The following is a 14,295-nucleotide window of genomic DNA, read 5'->3' on the forward strand; positions in this document are numbered from 1 at the left end:
ATTTAGATGCAACCAATTCTGAGACACTTAGCAACATGAGAAAGATGGGATCAAACACACCACCCTTTAATCATAGGTGGAGAGAATACAAGGCTTTTCAATAAACTCTTAGATGCTGTGAAAACCCCGCTGTCCCATGAGCAAACAAGCAAGCTTAAATCCCGTGAGTGAAGTAGGTCTGGCATGGGGACAGACATTCAAAGAGGAGAAAGTTCTAGACAGCACACAGACACCATGACAGGGCTGTCGGTGACCTACCGTTCAGATATTTAGGTTGTGCTTTCCCAACAGCAACAATAAGGACGTGCTTCTACAGGAAGCACACCCACCATTTCAGCCGCAGCGAGCCAGCTCCCTCCACGCTGCAGGACCCTCACCTTGTTGTAGAACTCCAGCTCCCTGGGACCGCGAGGTGGTGGCTGCAACTGCTTAAGGACGGTCCCGTCTGGATGCTGCAGTATACCTAGAAGAGAAGCATTTCCTTCAGGGCTTAGTTTTAAGAGATACAGCTTTTTTTCTCTTTCTTTTCTCTTCCAGAAATAGCAAATATACCATCAGGGACGGCCTATTTACAAACTTGTACTGCTTTCAGTACGTGCACAGTAGAGTTGAAATTGTCAGCTCCTGCACAAAACACTCAGCAGAGGTTTGCTTGCATTCCTCTTTTTCTAGCCATCAGATGATTTCCTGGGTCTAATAGCGCTCAAGGCCAACACAGTACTGGGATTTGACATTAAAAGTTCCACCCAAAAAAAACATTCATTCAACTATGGAAGACTACATAGACACTCCCTTCTTAAATAACTGTAAGTTGCTTTTCCAACAATGCCACGAAGTTGAAGGAGTTAGTACCAAGTTTAATGCATTTCTCACTAGCTAAAATAGAAATGAATGTCCTGTGAATGTATTCTATACTAGTGGCATAGAAAGAGCATTTCTGTATTACTAGAAGTAGCACCCCTGTAGCACTCCATGCTAATCAGGCGCTATTTGTATCACCCGTAATTACAACACAGAATGTCACCTCAGCCAGGCAGCCACCTTCACCATGCCTGCACCAAAAAACCCCAAAACATCCTCCTGAAAGAGCCCTAATGACTCTCCAGCCAGCAATATTGCTGAGTAGCTGTGTAAGAAATGCAACTGAGTATCTGAGAGCGCTCAAGAGATGGATATGGGCAGGAATGGAGAAAAGTAACTGCATCCCTGTGAAATGCACTCCAAATTTCAAGATCATCAGTTGCAAGGGAAAAAGAAAAACCCACTTCGGGAAAAGAAATTTTCTCCTAGGATTTATTCATAGCTTTTCAGGTAGTAATTTATTTTGTTTAGAAGGGAAGGAAAAATGTCAACTGTATCCAAAATAGGCTCCATCTTCAGCTTACCGCTTGAGGAAACACCATAAAACAAGCCAGGAGCTTTGTGTCCCAAAAAGAGTTTGCAGCTGTAACAGCAATTGTGTTTTCACCTTTTAGAAAGCATTATCTCTCAATGGACTCCGTTGTGCAGTCTTGGAAACTAAACAAAATCTTAAGAGCCTAAGATATTTACTTTCAAACAACCACCAGACTTAGAAAAGTTGTTTCGTTAGCTGGCTGTGCCGATGAACAAAGAGCGGGTTTAAAAATTTGCGTAAAGCAGCTCTCAAGTCACGTTGCTTGCTGAAAATTGGATTTTGTATACTTTCCAGAACTAGAAAAATATTGCCACACAACAATGCACTGACTACCACAGCATCTTCAAGACACAATAGCTTCTTCCCAGGCCCCCCCCCCCCCCCCCCCGGACCCTTTTACATGTGCTGGAAGCCACTTAGAAAAGTGCACGGCACATGCTTTGAACGTGAATTGCTAACAATCAAACATTAAAAAAGGTTTTGTAACACATACTCCTCAAAATCTGCATGTTGGCTTTGATGATAAGACAAGCAGGCAATCTGCAAGGTAGAAAAACCAGGCAAATATTCCTGGAAGTAGAACCTGTACACTATCAGATTGATACATATTACTTGAAGAGTTTAAAATAACCTGACATTGCCTAAAGTTCCCTCATCCTCTGAATTTATCGACCGACTAGAGCACCTACTCTGTGACTGAGGCAGGCCTGGAAACCAAAGACTCATGGTTCAACGTTCACCACGAAGGTGAAAACTCCATAACCTTCCCCCTGATCCACAACAACAACCAGAGATACCATCACCTGCAGATCATACTAACATATGGGCGTTGGTCATGGGTTTGTTCTAGCGTTCCTGGGGTTCTTCAGCACAGAGAGGGAGTAATATTGTTTTAATATATGAATAAGCAGTTTAACATTTCAGACATAAGCATAACATAAGCAGCAGAACTATACCAAAATTAAAATTCTGAAATATCTGACAAACATTTCTCTATGGCTCTGCATGCAAAGCTCGCTAGCATTCTGAAACGCAAATCTACTGCAAAAATAACCGATACCGATGTACACGCTCTTCTAAACAAAGAAAGAAAATAAATCACATCCAATCCACGTACTTCACTGAAACTACAGACAAAAACTGTTCTGCACAAACACGCCATTTACTTTAGAAAAGATCCTCTGTCCTCTGTGGCTATCTAGTAAGGACTGACCAGTATGTAGGTGCCACCCTAACCTTTGCATCGGGAAAACAGCGGCCAGAGCGAGAAGTTTTGTGATTTGCATGACCGAGCAAGTCACACCGAAAGGCTCCTTTAGCTACAGAATCCCACTAATGGCTTGGGGACCTCCAGCGCTTTGTGGGTGCCTGCACCAAACCACAGCCAGATGCAGGGGGCTCCATCAGGCGCTGTATCCCATCAGCTCCTGTCTCTCTCCACCTGCCTACGGAATTAAGCCACAACCCAAGGTTACCAACCTTACTTACTACATGATTTACTCGGTTCCAGGGGAAGAGCTACCAAACACAGCGTTCAACAAAAGGTCAACCGTAACACCCAGAAGCCGAGGGTCTGTGTGCATACAGGGAGACTGCTAGAGCCCTTTCTTTGCAAAGCGGCAACAGTCACGGGGAGCAAAGGAAAGGCTATTCAGGAGGGAGGGAACGCTATGGCAAAGAAATTTTAAGGCACGCTGTAACCAAAAAAATAAAACAGTTGAAAAAATACTTTGGATACCTTCAAGTCCTCTGTGTGCTTGTATGTGGGGAAAGAAGGGAAGTCGAGCGCAGCGGACAGCAGTGACATGCAAGAGGAAGCTAGGCAGAACAAGGAAGGTTCTGAGCTTGAGTCAGTAAACAGCCCAGACACTAACACCAGCCGGGTACTACCTTGAAGGTTGGTTTGCCATGTTGTATGCATAGCAGTAGAGGTATCCCGACGAAAAGGCATACTGGTTTTAGAGCTTTAGGCTTTTAAAATGCTGAAGGTTCAATGGGGTAGAAAAGGGCAGAACAGAAAATAGCAGGAAGGGCGACTACTGTAAGAAAAGGCGGAAAAGGCAACAGAGAAGTTAGAAGACACACTGGTCTCCTCACACATGCTTCAAGTTCTCACAGATTCTGGCATACAGATTGTCTGTGATATTCCTTACCAGTGCTATTAGCAACTACATATATCCAAACATCGGGCCACTAGCTTCACAACAAAGACACCGCGGGGAGCAGCACTGCAGAATTATACATGACCCTGTATCTTTAGCATCTCGACTGCCTGCACTCCTACATACATCATCTGCAAAGAAATAAAAGGAGAGGATTCAGTTACAAAAACGAGAGCACTGTGAGTGCCACAGCAGCTTTGGTCTTCAAACATAAAACTCAGTTTCTAAGATGAGATCATCAACCGTGGTGGTACCTCTGCAGGAAAATCTTGGTCTTGCTCACTAGAGGTAGTGGAGCTTGCTTTATCTAATCCATTTGAGCTGCACCCATAATACAGATGGTGTATCACCCATGTTATTGTGATCCAACTACGATAAAATTGATGTGCCAAAGGTGAGGCTCTCCCTGAAGTGAGCCTTTTTTGCCTGATCCCACGTTACGATATATGACCAAGGAGGAAGACGTACAGCTCCAAGGATCCAACAAGCCTCCCTCGACATTTTATTGCACCCGTCGCAGGAGGGGCAAGGGACAAGAATTACACTGCTGTGGGGATTATCAGCAGTGAGACATGCCACGGACACAGGCTGCAGATAAGAGAAACTCACGGTGCCATTAGTGCTGCAATTCCACTCCCTGACAGCTGCAGGCTTTCTGAAGTTCAGCCCTTAACCTGTTCGGCCGAGGCAGCTGCTACTGACAGGGTGCAAAGGCAATACGACAGCAGGTACTCGTTATAGCTACTCTCAAAGGGCACCCTGAGAGTCGAACGGATGTATACCTTACATCTGGCCGGGAGGCAGGCGTTACACCAAACGTGATGTCCTGGAAGGGTGAGAAATGCCATTTGGCAACGTTAACTCGGCTGCTTGCTCCGGCACCGACCACTGCCTACATTAAAAGGCACCTTCATCAGAAGGGCCAACACCTCACTCCTCAACCTGGAATTAAAACAGAAATTTAAAGCTAGCGGAGGCACGCTTCAGAAATGCTACGTCCTCATCATATTTGTATTAGTAGACCGCTTAACAGCTGTCGGTTTGGACGTACTCTTACCACCAAATAAAGAAGCAGCTAAGAAGTTAGCCCAGGCTGGTAAAACGCTTACTAATATTTTGCCGAAGTTCCTGGTGGCCATAGTTTTGGGGGACCCCTTTGGATAAGGCATCGTTTCAGCACACCTCCTGAGGGTACCAGCGCCATTACCTAACACAGAACCATTACCTAAATTGCCACTTTTTTAAGATGTGCCTGGTAAAAAGAAGCTGAACTGCAGCGACCCTTTGGCTTAAAGGCGCCCGGTACCTATCGCATCCTGACGGGCCGTCAGCATTTAGGAAAAACCACCGGGAGAAAGGTGCTGGTGGCGGCGAGACCGCTCGGCCCGCAGCCTGTGTGCACGGCGGGGCTCCACCGGCCCGGCCCAGGGAGGCACCGACCACCGGCCCCTCAGCGCCCGGGCGACCACCGGCCCCGACCACCGGCCCCTCAGCACCTGGGCGACCACCGGCCCTGACCCCTGGCCCCCCAGCACCTGGGCGACCACCGGCCCCGACTGCTGGCCCCTCAGCGCCTGGGCGACCACTGGCCCCGACCACCGGCCCTGACCCCCGGCCCCCCGGCACCTGGGCGACCACTGGCCCCGACCACCGGCCCCTCAGCACCTGGGCGACCACCGGCCCTGACCCCCGGCCCCCCAGCACCTGGGCGACCATCGGCCCCTCAGCGCCTGGGCGACCACCGGCCCTGACCCCCGGCCCCCCAGCACCTGGGCGACCACCGGCCCCGACCACCGGCCCCCCAGCACCTGGGCGACCACTGGCCCCGACTGCCGGCCCCTCAGCGCCCGGGCGACCACTGGCCCTGACCACCGGCCCCTCAGCGCCCGGGCGACCACCGGCCCCGACCACTGGCCCCGACCGCCGGCCCCTCAGCGCCCGGGCCCCGCCGGCAGCCGGTGGCGAAGCGGCGCGGGCAGGGCCCGGAGGCGGCGGGAGCTGGGCCCCCGGGGCGGCCATGCCCGCCCGCCGCCCCTCAGGTGCCGTCCGGGGGCGGCCCCGCGGGTGTGCCCCTCACGCCTCCCCCCCCTCCCGGCCGGCGGGACGTGAGGAGAATTGAAGCGAGAGCCGCCCCGCCACGGCCAGGGCCGGGAGGATGAAGGTAAACGGGAGGGCGGGCCCGCGGGGGAACCCCCTGAGGGCGGCCCGCTCCCCCCGCGCCCCGCCGCGCCCCGCCGCCGCTCACCGCCTTTATCCTTGCCGTACATGTGCCCGGCCACCTGGTGCGACAGCGGCACGCAGCCGTTCAGCCCCCGCCGCCGGCCCCCCCCCCGCCGCCGCCGCCGCCGCCGCCGCGGGGCCCGGGGAAGCGCCGAGCGCCGGCTGGGCCGCGGCCTCCTCCGCCTCGCCGCGCCCGCCGCCCGCGCAGCGCCCGCGCCCGCCCTCAGGGCGCCCTGCGGCGGGCGGCGCCGGCCGCGGGGGCTCGGTGGCCATTTCCCGGCGCTGGCGGCGGGAGGCGAGGGGCGGCCGCGCTGCTGCGGCGGCGGGCGGGCCTCAGCGGGCGCTGCGTACCGGGGCGCGGGCGGCGAGGGCCCGCGGCTCCATCGCGCCGCGCCGCTCCGCACCGCGCCGCGCCGCCCACCCCGCCGCTGAGGCGGCGACTGCCCGCCGCGCCGCCCCGCCCCGGCCTCAGGGCGGCTCCGCCCCGGCCCGCCGAGGGGCGGGGGTCGCCGCCGCCGCTGAGGGAGGCGCGGCGCCGGGGGAGGCCGCGCCCGGGCCCCGGTGCCCCGGTGAGGCCGCGGCGGGCAGCGCCGGGGCTGAGCGGAGCCACAGGCACCCCCGTGGGCACCGGCCGCCGGCAGCCCCCCCGCAGCCAGAAATACGCCCCAAATCCTCTTCAGTTTTCTAACAATCCCCTGTCATCCCGAGGTTTGGTTGCTTTCTCTCCAAGACCAGAGGGACGAGAGGAAACGGGCTCAAGCTGCGCCAGCGGAGCTTTAGGTTGGGTATTAGGAAAAATTTCCTCACCAAAAGAGTGGTCAAGCACTGGAACAGGCTGCCCACAGAAGTGGTGGAGTCCCCATCCCTGGAGGGGCTCAAAAACGGGCAGAGGTGGCACTTGGGGACATGGTTTAGTGGCCACGGGGGTGTTGGGTTGATGGTTGGACTGATGATCTTAGAGCTCCTTCCCAACCTTAGTGATTCCTAGTTTTTACTTTCATTAAAAAATAATCCAGCCACCAAGCCAGAAAACATAGAATCACAGAATCATCGAATCGTTTAGGTTGGAAAAGACCCTTAAGATCATCCAGTCCAACCATTAACCTACACTACCAAGCCCACACTAAACCAATCAAGGGTAGACCAGACTGAACCATGTCCCCAGGTGCCACCTCTGCCCGTTTTTTGAACGCTTCCAGGGATGGGGACTCCACCACCTCTCTGGGCAGCCTGTTCCAATGCTTGACCACCCTTTCCGTAAAGAAATTTTTCCTAATTTCCAACCTAAACCTCCCCTGGCGCAGCTTGAGCCCATTTCCTCTCGTCCTATCGCTAACTCCATGGGAGAAGAGACCAACACCCACCTCACTACACCCTGCTTTCAGGCAGCTGTAGAGAGCGATGAGGTCTCCCCTCAGCCTCCTCTTCTCCAGGCTGAACACCCCCAGCTCCCTCAGCCGCTCCCCACCAGCCCTGTGCTCCAGACCCTTCCCCAGCTCCGCTGCCCTTCTCTGGACACGCTCCAGCACCCCAATGTCCCTCTTGTATCGAGGGGCCCAACACTGGACACAGCATTCCAGGTGCAGCCTCCCCAGCGCCGAGCACAGGGGCACAATCACCTCCCTGCTCCTGCTGGCCACACTATCCCTGACACAAGCCAGGATGCTGTTGGCCTTCTTGGCCACCTGGGCACACTGCTGGCTTACGTTCAGCCGCTGTCGACCAACACCCCCAGGTCCTTTTCGGCCAGGCAGCTTCCAGCCACTGTTCCCCAAGCCTGTAGCGCTGCATGGGGTTGTTGTGCCCCAAGTGCAGGACCCGGCACTTGGCCTTGTTGAACCTCATACAGTTGGCCATGGCCCATGGGTCCAGCCTGGCCAGGTCCCTCTGCAGGGCCATCCCGCCCTCCAGCAGATCGACACTCCCACCGAGGGTGCACTCAATCCCCATGAAATTGCTACTCTCCCCTTAACTGGTTTAGTGGTGGACTTGGCAGTGTTAGGTTAATGGTTGGACTGGATGACCTGAAAGGTCTTTTCCAACCTCAACGATTCGACGATTCTGTGACTACAAGTGAGAGCAAACCGAAGCACGTAAATAGCATCAGACCCTTAAAGCAGGTAAGGACCATTAAAGCGGGCTGAAACACAGCCTTACCGAGCTCTGTAGGTGCCCGTCCTGCGTTTGAGGTGGGCGCACCTGGCCTGACGCCAGATCAAAATTGGACGAGGGATTAATCTCTAAGCTGAATTTTATCTCCCCGTGGGTAGAGGAAGGTACGCACAAGGCCAGCATTCACCCACAGGACCCCAAAGCCTGGCTAGGAGGCTTTATTAACCTTTCTTTTCACTAGGGCGCGTTATCAGCTCTATTTGTCAGCCTGCAATTAGTGCCTTTTCTTGTCACTGTTTCTTTCCTTTATAGAATTACCTGAACTCTGTGAATATTAGATCTGCACTTTTGCCACGGCATCCCCTAGTATCGAGTCATGTTTAGCATTAGCAGGACGCAGGAACAGGAAAACAAGGCCGCAGATAGGAAAATGAATTTTAGCAGATATATGATGTTCCCCCAGGTTTTATAAAAATGGGCTGATGTCCATCAGGAATCAGTGCTGACGTTAGAGGAACGACGATGTGGTGAGCTCATGCTCCCTCTTCCCCCTCCCATAGCTGGCAGGTGGTTGGGAGAACTGGATGGCAATTTGGGGGATTTACTGGGGAAATTTAAAGTATCAAAGGAACAGGAAGGTCACAGGGGAACTTGGAGTCTTGAAGAGTGAGAGGAAGGAGCACCGCATATAAAGCTAGCAAAACCGAGTTGCATTAATTCATTGTTCATGGAACAATTTGTTTCACTCTCTTAATTGGGTAAGATGGGGAAGAGAGTAATAACAACTCAGCAAGATCCTTTCTGAAGTTACAAGGCTGGTCAGAAAAGTTACGTTTCTCCCTCCCGAATGTCCCCTTCTCATCAGTCGCTACTGTCCCACCCTAAAGATTAGGCGTCAGATGGTTGCAAGTGTAAACTGCTATCTTCTGTTCCCCAACGCTGAATTTTCCTAGGGGGGTGCTGACGCAGGAGAGAAATACCACAGATTGGTCAACCCTTGCACAAAAAAAAAAATTACCGAGGAGTACAGTGAAAAAAAAGCACAAGTGGTACGTGTCTGGCAGAGAGAAGGCTCCCGGTCTCGGCAGCAGCAGCTGCTGCAAGGTTCGGATGCCAACCTGAGCCTTGCGGAAAGATATTTCGCCCGGCGGAGATGTGAGACACTTTGGCTGATCTGGGTCTAAACGCCAAGGGAAAAACATAGATGGCATTTCAGACTTGCATGAGCGCCCATTTAACAATGCGATCTACCTGAGCTCGAAATCTTAATGGAAAACAAAACGGAATTAAAAGGCAAAAAATTGGAATTTAAAGGCTATTCAAGTAGCTAGTCCTGAACAAATGGTTTCTAGATATCCTTAGAGCTGCAGAAGTGGGACTGGAGGGGATTAAAAGAAATAGGAAAGCATGAATAATTGGAATAAGTAAACACCGACTATTTCCTTTTCCCCGATACTTGCTTTGGTCAGATTTATGCATATAGAAATCAAGTGACGCGAGACTCTATCTTCTGCTCAGTCATTCCACCCTCACACTTCAGCACACGAAGTTCACTGATCTTATCTGGCAACTTCTCCTCAAGTAAAACAAGCAAAACCGAGAGAATACCAGAAATGAGAAATAATTTCTCCACAGAGTGTGATACTGTAAGAGTTTGCACTGAAAGCTGAACCTACCAGCAAGATTTCCAAGGAAACTTCTCATCTCCACGCTGTGCAATTGCACTCGAAGAGAAAGTGAAAGGGGTTGCAAACAGCTCCTAAAGAAGGGGTGAGTGGGTGGGAATCTCCCCCCCCCCCCAACAAAATACATTTGGCAAAATTATGCTTAATTCGGGGTTACTCTTTGTTGCTGGAAAACAATCACTCGGTCTGATGAAAATGTAAACGCTAACAGTGCCATAATAATAATAAATATCACACATTTATTTTGCACAAACTGCTCTGCGCTGCAAGAGGGTGTCTCACTGGCAGATTGCAAAGTTCCCCCGAACTGAGCGAGGATTACAAAAGAATCGCTGTCTGCTGAAATAAAGCCCTTTTTCAAAAACAACAGCTAGTTAATAACTAACCGCAAGACGCACGGTAGTTTAGTACAGGAAATAAGCTCATACTTCAGTGGAAGTGGAGGGGGACATTAGGTAAACAGATTAGTGGGGCTGGGACTTGGCCACAATATTGGTACTTTGGAGGTATGCTGACAAGAAGCACCGCTGGAGTTTTGGCTGTCCCTTCGGATGGTCCACAGCCACTTCTTCCCCGTCTCGCCAAAAATACCGCTGCTCTGCCCGAGCCGTGTCTTCTGCACGAGGGCTGTGCGCGAGACGTGGATCCTGCTGCCCGCAGAGCCACTTCCTGCAGCAGGCGGCCGCGCTTGCTGCAGCTTCTGCCGGACGAAGAGATTGCAACAGAGCTGACCTGGACCGTACGTGTGGTCCTGCTGAGGGACGGCGATTGGTTTTGATAATTTGCTGGACGGGTGAGAGCATCTGCCGCTGTGCTGCTGTGGCCAGGAGGGCCTGTCCTGCTCATTCGGTGTACGGCAAATGTTGTCACAGCAGCATGGAAGTTGTAGCCGTGTTGCAGTTCTTTTCTTCTCGCCGTTTCACAGCAGAAGGGTTGCTGTATCGCGCCCTCTTAAAATAGCTCAGGGCTTTTAATCCTTCGATACATTCACAGTTGTTCTGTGCTGTCGTTAAGTAAAGGAAAATCTAAACTACCCTTTGTCTGTTGTAGCTGCAAAACTCAACGGCGCTGCTATCCCGCTTTCTTTCCTAGCTACTGCCTTGTCACTTAGGCATCAGGTCCCACAACGATTAATATTTTACTTGGCTCTGACTGATGCAAACTCTTTGACACTACTCTCCTCCCTGGCAACCAGGTACATCTGGGGTTTTCCAGGGTGAAAACAAAGGGACAGTGTCAAAAGCCAACCTACACTCTCCAGAGATAATACAGTAGGTTTCAAAAATGACTGTGAGGTTAATTCACGGCAGTTGTGTATTTTCTGGATCACCTTTTCGACAAACAGAACCACAGCTGTAAATGTTGGGAAGTCTTTTGTATTAGAAAGCTACGAGGACTATAAAGGTGAGAAGCGTATTTCAGTAGTTTCTTCCTCACGGTCCTTGGACTTTTTTTTTAATCACTAAAGAAACTAAGCAGAGATATGGAGGAAAGGTTCATTTTTGGACTGGGAGGAGGTTAAGGGGTGGGAAGCAAATGGAAGGGCTCTTAGGGCGGCGAGGAGGCAGCAGTGGGTGGGTGCTGAGACTGGTTTTATTCAACACCTTAATTCACGACCAGCACGAGGGAGTGTGGACAAAGTCTCCAGGTCTGCAGGTGCTCATGACCTCCTTAGGGCAGTAAAATGCCACGCCGATGGCAAAGAAGTCCCGCAGAATCTCACAAAACTGAATGAAAGGCACAACGTTGGCATAGGAGCTTCAGCGTGGATAAACGTAAGCTCATGCACGTAGAGGAAAATAACCCAGACCAAAGGTCCTCAGTGCTGATCCTGGAACTGGCTGTCACGGCCCAGGAAAGAGATCCTGAAGTCACTGTTGACAGTTGTCTGAGATCATCAGCCCAAGCGTGCGTCTGCAGCCAAAATGAGCCAACAACATGTTGGGCAACATCAGGAAGAGCATTGAGAAGACGACAAAAGGCATCATTTTGCTGCTACGTGTAGCCGCAGCATGCCACGTACTGAGTCTGGCTTCCACGCCCGGTGTCTCACGGAGAACAGGCGCATACCATTAATTAATCAGTGCAGAAGATGGAATTAAACCATGACTTTGTGGAGAGTCTGATTAGATGAAACGTATTTTAGCTGCTTCCAGCCCTAGAAAATGGCAGTGGGGAGATGTGTATGCTTTGACATCCTTGGGCAACAAGTTGCGCTTCTTTCTGAAACAGAAGCATCAGAGCGAAGTCTTTAGTACATCTCCTGATCTCACGGCTTAGAGGTAGATAAAGATTACTCCCTTTGTCCTTCTAGACAAAGATTTCTCAAGTACGGTGTTGTACCTCTATCAGGGGGTTGCTCAGGGTTTACAAATGCACGATGGCATTTCACCAGTCACATCCTAACGCTTTAGGATAACCCCAGTACTTGATTTAAGATGATCAACATGCCAAGAGGTTTATTTAAAATGCCTCTTTGTCTTTCCCTAGAGGCTGTTTACATTGCCTCCACCTGCAGTGGAATCAAACACCTATTTACTGACTAAACCCACTGCCAACTGGCATTAAGAAAAGTCTCTTCTATTAAACAGTATTCTAGTCCCGGACTTTGTCTGCAAAGCAACAGAATTTCAACCCTTAAAAAGTCATTTAACCCGTGCAGATGTTGGAGCCAAGATCCCACTGTTTGAAAAGAGCAACAGATTTAATAATTACTGAAGTGAAAGCCTGTTCTGGCTGTTGTTTTGGTACCCGCGTCTCGAGCAAGAGTCCCAGCGGTGAACAGACAGCGCATCTTGATCGTGTCTTATCCATGTATGGTTATATTTGCCAGCTGCGGAAAAGTATTTGAGAAAAGTTACGCAGTCAGTGACCTTATCATTCATTTTGCTGCGTTTCTGTTGCCAGCTGACTTGACTGAACGGCACAAACATTCCGGCTACTGAGCAGATCCTTGCAGCGTGCTGAATTTTGAATGCTTCACACATTAAAGCTATGATTTCTGGCACACTCAGGAAGCTCCTCTTTTCTTGCACAGGCTTCCCTCAGAGAGCAGAAGGCGCTTTTTTTGTATGAATGTACAATGCATTCAAAAACACCAAAAGAAAACTGCAGTCTGCATGACAAAAAAGATGCAGAGCAGAGAGGATTAAGGGCAGTGCAATGTCAAATCAGAGAGGAGGGATGGTTCAATCTTCAGCTAGGAAAAAAACAACAAGAGAAATGATCTCCCTGTGCTTACGTGAAACGTATGCAACTTCGAGGTACTGAAGAAAACAGAAGTTGCTTGAGAACCCCGATAAATCCTTTTCTAGCAGTCCAAACTGCACATGAGAAAGGTGGACTGAATTCTGCTTTGCTACAATCACGTAAACCTACTGTGATTTTACCGACTTTAGAGAATGTACTGGTAAACACTCCTATTCATTACAACTGCACACCTAATTAAACAGTTTACAGAGGTGGGCGTGGAGGAACATTAGACTGCTAACAGGGGACCCACAGCATGAGTGTACGTTGCTTTCTGTCCAGTAAGTACTGTGGGATTGCACAAACAGTTTGGGAAGAAAAACCACAGTAACAGATGTCTGCTCCAGGCACATAACCCCTTCAGCTCCAAGGGGTACATTTTTGGCTAATAGAACCACGTAGTCCCAGCAGCTCATGAACGGCCACTTTGTACATCTTCTGCTTCGCTCTATTAAGAGGTATAATGAAATGCAACACGTCATTTTCTGTATTTGGATTTATCCCTCCTGCTACCACCTAGCAATGTTACACAGCGTTAAATCTTCTCACTACGCACCGCAGCTACAGCACTGCTGCAGAAAACGAGCAGCAGAGAACTTCAAGCAGCAGCCCCCAGTACCCATCCTAAATTAACGACGGCTCTAGGAAGACGATCGTTCTGCCAGTGCAGAGAAGCCACGCATTGATGCAGGAAAACCCGGGCAGAACAAGCCTGGGTACACAAAGCCATTGGGGAAACGGGTATCAGACACTGCCGGGCTTAATGTGCACCACTGACAATGCAAAAAGCGTTTGGTCTTCTCAGCAGGTCCACGTGGAACGTTCTGACCGGGCTGAAATAGAGATGCCGAGCACTGAGATAAACTCAGTCTGCCAGCAGCCGTGGCGGGGCATCCCCACTCTGCCCATGGGCTATGGGGATGTCGTACTCTTCCACCTAAGCCGGCCAGGGCTCGGGGTGGGTTTTGTCAGCCTTGAAGCTTCAGGAGTTGAACCAAAAGCCAAATTTAGCAAGAGGCTTCCATGCTCAGGATGGCTAAAGAGAAGCCAGCTGACAAGGCGGCTTCTTTGCAATACCAATGTTTAATTTCACGCCCACGTTCTTATCCTTCCTGCTGTTATAAAATGTTCTTCCGTTATTGGAGTGAGCGACTGTGATGCCGCAGTGACTCACGTTTCCATGTCTTTATCTAGCTGTATTACACTTAAAGAAAAATCCCGCTCCAACTGCTGCGCAACCGCGCAAAATAAGTTTTACAGACCCCAACGGCGCCAGAAAAACATCCAAACTACAACAACGTGGTGAAAATTTTAGTAAGGCCTGTGGTCAGCTCTGCAGCTGGCTCTCGGGGAACTGGCGATACAACTCCTAGATTCAAAGCGCACGAAAAGCTGCTTAGTCCCAGACATGTTTACGCAGCACTTCTAGATGCCTGGGCTCAGCCAGCCAGCAATGCTGCTGGAAAAAGAA

The 14,295-nt window shown here is 50.9% G+C and overlaps 1 protein-coding gene across 1 annotated transcript in view; it reads right to left on the reverse strand.

The window, feature by feature from the left end:
* IPMK (inositol polyphosphate multikinase) overlaps positions 1 to 6,051 on the reverse strand; it is a 42,951-nt gene extending 36,900 nt beyond the window's left edge. Inside the window, 3 exon segments of the mRNA XM_075717556.1 lie at positions 378 to 463; positions 5,804 to 5,888; positions 5,890 to 6,051. Of these exon segments, the coding sequence (XP_075573671.1) occupies positions 378 to 463; positions 5,804 to 5,888; positions 5,890 to 6,051 (333 nt within the window).
* Positions 6,052 to 14,295: the final 8,244 nt, after the last annotated feature.

This window comes from Pelecanus crispus, chromosome 10 (assembly GCF_030463565.1).
Source record: "Pelecanus crispus isolate bPelCri1 chromosome 10, bPelCri1.pri, whole genome shotgun sequence".
Lineage (NCBI taxonomy): Eukaryota > Metazoa > Chordata > Aves > Pelecaniformes > Pelecanidae > Pelecanus > Pelecanus crispus.